The sequence below is a fragment of the Trachurus trachurus genome (genome assembly GCF_905171665.1).
Source record: "Trachurus trachurus genome assembly, chromosome: 6".
NCBI lineage: Eukaryota > Metazoa > Chordata > Actinopteri > Carangiformes > Carangidae > Trachurus > Trachurus trachurus.
In genome coordinates this window covers 14,450,663-14,455,102 of record NC_139897.1, presented here as the reverse complement: position 1 = coordinate 14,455,102, position 4,440 = coordinate 14,450,663, and the positions used below count along the sequence as shown (strand labels likewise).

General features: G+C 40.1%; 1 protein-coding gene across 1 annotated transcript; it reads left to right on the top strand.

Moving 5' to 3' along the window:
- Positions 1 to 253: 253 nt before the first annotated feature.
- lysmd4 (LysM, putative peptidoglycan-binding, domain containing 4) lies at positions 254 to 2,583 on the top strand. The gene is made up of 3 exons (XM_083974114.1): positions 254 to 386; positions 1,504 to 1,763; positions 1,878 to 2,583. Exons 2-3 carry the CDS (start codon positions 1,518 to 1,520, stop codon positions 2,439 to 2,441), a joined length of 810 nt encoding a protein of 269 aa, XP_083830240.1. The 5' UTR covers positions 254 to 386; positions 1,504 to 1,517; the 3' UTR covers positions 2,442 to 2,583.
- Positions 2,584 to 4,440: the final 1,857 nt, after the last annotated feature.

The following is a 4,440-nucleotide window of genomic DNA, read 5'->3' as shown; positions in this document are numbered from 1 at the left end:
GAGCTGTCAGCGAGCATATTAGGCCTATTTCCTAGCCTTTGTCTTTGTCCTCTCAGTGTAAATCTTCGTTAGAGGCTTTTGGGGTCGCCCTACTATTTTGCTTGCCCTCGACACAATCTTGCAACATAATTTATTAAGCTTGTATTGAAATAAAATATATATATATATTATTATTGTAGGGACACATACAGAGCAGTGGGTGGCGGTAGTGTGATTCATGGTCATGCTCACTTGTTTTTTAAAGACGGTAGAAGAAGCAGCAGTAAGCTGACCAGTAGCCACACTGCCACCGCACGTTGTTGTAATGTCAGAAAGCCCAGCTGGGACGGACTGCTGCCGTGGGACGGCGGTGGCTTGAGTTACTGTTGCTAAAGCATTTGGACAAGGTAACTGGATGGAAACATCGCAGAGTTTTAAAAGTCTGTGAAGCTGTTCTTTCGTGTTTGTAGTGTTTATCTGTGGTCTCAAAACACATGAAGGAAGCGGGGCTGACGCTGGGGAGAGACAGTTTGCTGACTGGAACACATGCAAGAGCTAAAGCTAACCTGCTAGCGTTAGCTACATTAGCCTGTCTGCTAACGGTGATGCTGCCTTCAAGTACTCCTTTTTATGCTCCGTCCTCCGACCACTTGTAAACATATAATTCACTGATAGTCTTAAATTAACTCACAATAAATGTTTTAGTTCGGATTTAAAAGCTTGTGATAAACCACATAAAGTTGAAGCCAACATTTACTTTGGTTCGTTACGATCGTTTAAAAGTTAACGTTACTTGAGGGCTTTTGATTTGTTTATGATGCAAAAGAGGACCAACAAGTGTCACAACAGATTATGTTTTCCATCGGTAACTAGCTACTGTCAGTTTCATTCCGTGGCGACACTTCTTTCTTTTCTTTTCTTGTTATCTATCGGTACATAGAAAAATAGAAAAGGTGGCGACGTAAAGTGTAGTTGAAAAGATGTTTGTTTTCCTCTGTTAGGAGTCACTGAAATCCTCCCGTGAAAGCATCACTGTTCACCAAGTAGACATCAGCAGTGGCTTGATGCGACAAATGACTTTTGTAAATCTCTTATAAAACGTAATAAGATATAGGTGGAAACACAGTCATTCTCTGATTTGACTTGTAACTTTTATTTGGTTTATATTATTGTGTAAACCAGAAACCTCAGAATTCTGTCATGTGAAACATAAAAAATTTAGTCATGCCCTTGTACCCTGTGAGATTGTGAATAATTAGCGGGCTGACTCAATTGAAAACTTAAGCTTAGATGCAATGTTAATTAAAAGTCCCAAGTCCTTATTTTACTATGCATTACAATAAATGTGTACAGAATTAATAAAACCATACGTTAATTATAAGACATACCCTTAGTTTGTACAAACACTGCACTGTATGAGTAATTATGACAGTTAATACTGGGGTGGTTGTTAAATGTAAAAAAAAAATTTTTTTAAATATTATGAAAAAATTAATTGTTTTGAATTTGGAATATTCCTTACAGGCTTGGGCGTCATCATGCGGCGGGGTGAGCACGCTCCACAGGCTTTCCAGGCCCCGGTGGATGTCCATGCCAGTGCGGATGGCCAGGTGTACATGTTTAATAGGAAGCCAAATGAGTCCTCAGACGATGAGGAACTCAGTGTCATGGAGATGAGGCCACGGATTTACCGAGAGCAGGAGCTGAGAAACATTCAGCTGCTGGAGCGGAAGGTGTTAGAGGGTGACAATCTCAACAAACTTGCACTACAATATGGGTGTAAGGTAAAATTTTCTTATAGTATTTAAAATAATTTCTGGTATTCACAATCTACTCAATAGTCTAGTAATTGCACTGTAGTGACATCAATATACCTTCATTCCCAATTCTCCCCACAGGTGGCAGACATAAAGCGGCTGAACAACCTTATACAGGAGCAAGACTTATTTGCACTGACATCTATCAAAATACCAGTTCAGAAACACAGCTTTTTAACTGAGACTTACACAAACTTAAATGATGCTCGAGAAGAGATGCCACATTCATCCGCTCCACCAGCGAGCCCTCAGGACAGAGCAAGAGCCCAACCACATCTGCAGGAGGTCACGGACTTTCTAATGGAGGTGGATAATGACATCGAGAAACTGATCCAGACAACGAATGATCAAGATGAGGATTTCTTGGATGACCTGGGAAAAGAACGAAGGTTTGGTTTCAGGCGACGGGGCCTGACCAGTCATGGTGCAGACTGGGGAATCCAGTGGTGGAACGCCGTAGTTGCCATGCTCCTGATAGGCATAGTCCTGCCGATATTTTATGTTATTTATTTCAAAACGAAGGATAATGGAGCAGTTTCACCAACAGATGGTAGTGGTGCTTTACAGTCATCCATCAAATCTTCAAACGACTCGGGGATGGGCCTCAGTCTAGTGAGGCCCGAGGGTTCTCAGGAACCGGGATAGTGGAGGCTTGAGTCATTTTAAGATTGTTGGGTTAGATCTCAGAACAATGTGACAATCAATATAAAGGTCAGTGTAATAACACTGTGTCTGATGTATACTAGTGAATTTTACATTTAATCTTTCTGTAACTGATGCAGATACCTCAGTGGTTGCACTGAAGTAGCTACACGCTGCTCTCATTTTTGTGACTATGCAGTTCATCGACAGGCTCTCAGCAGACAGTTGTTTGACGTATTACTCTTGGAGCTGTTTTCTCTCTGATCCTTTGGTTTGAAAAACTCTATTTGTTGGGATCACGGCTCCTCAAGTGCTTTCCTAAATCTGCGATTACATGGTTGTGTCATGTGAAATCCTCACGTGAATCAAGCTGAAAAATTAGTCAAATTAGAACATTTTTGGCTAGAAAAACTCCACACATTTAGATGTTTCTGTTTAGGTCTATAACCGTAGATAAGAAGACTAGATTACTCACCTGACGCTGCTACATGGCGGCCATCTTGGGTCAGGCAACTCGCTCCCTCAGAGCGTTAAGTCTATGGTGCATGTTCTACTAGATTAACCAGCTGTTGCTCAGTTTTTGTCAGATTTTCAAACGTTTTGGTTTGTTATGAACATCAGAAATGCAGTTATGATGCAGTATACTCAAAGTCACGAATATTTTAAACATGTACTTTTCTATGAAAGTAACATTATAGTAACATTATGCAAATAGTTAAATAGCTACATACGGAAAACAAATTCACAGATGAATAGTTTTTTAAGTGAAGATGACTGGACCACCCATCTACTGCAGCCAGAGTCAGAGCAAGTTGCCTGACCCAATATGGCCGCCGACCTGTGCGGAGTCCAATCCACCCCCCTTGTCTATAACAGCCTGCCTCTCCGCCGCTGCCTGCTGACAATATCAACACTTAAAGTGCCATAAAATCAGTGTCTGGTATCAGGTGTAAATTTGATATCTGTCATGGTACGACAATGGATTTTTAAATTATTTGCCAAAACCAATAGAGATAGATTGTGTTTCACTGTGTGAAGTTACACTGTATTGGACATGGGTTTGAGCATTATCTGTGTGCCTTTGATCTAACTTATTTGTTGCGTCTTTGTGTTCAGTGTTTAGTTATGTCCATGTAGCTTGTGCTTTGTCTCCGGGTCAGACTATGCCAAAACCGTGAGTTGTGTTTACAGTAACAATGTGGTGCAATATGCTTTATCTTGTCAGGTTGCATTTTGAATATGACATTTACTCATCTCCAAGGACCCCGAAGTGTGCAATTTAGAAAAGTGCCTTAAACCTTTATAGTCAAGTTTGTATAGTATTGCACACTCCCATCTTGCATTGTATGATGGGTAGTTGAGTCCACCCTGAAGAGGTGGTGAATTTGTCATGGCTTGTCCAATGCACTTTTTAAAAATTCTGAAGTACTTCAATTTTATTGACGCATTTCTAACATCTATTTTAGATGAACAGTGGACATGACAGACGTCTGAGTCTTTTTATCCAGCATGTTTCTATTTAATACAAACTTACTCAGTTTACAGCAGCAGCGGCACCACAAGCTGCGGCCTCCAAAGTGAACATACAGTAACATATATTGTAATTGTCATGAATGAGGATTTATGGCAGGACTGTTGTACTGGATTGTATTATTTTTAGCTCAGTTCCTAATAAACTGTCAAGTGAGTGTATGTGGTATAAGTGTGAAAGTGTCTTGTGTTTTTATGAAATACTTTTGCCATTACAGAGTATATTAGAACAACTATCAATAATGCAATTATATACATAAAAGGGTCACTACAGCAAAAACAGAACAAGATAAACATACAGATATGTAATTTGTGATAACTTGCAGAGTATCTAAATATAACAACAAATGATCACTGAAGCCTGTTTGGCAGCTGTACACTAGAGTCCTCCAAATACAACACATCTGGATGTCCAGTCCAGTGCAACTTTACTTATCAGTAGCTGAATAGGGCACTTAATGGAGAACCTGAA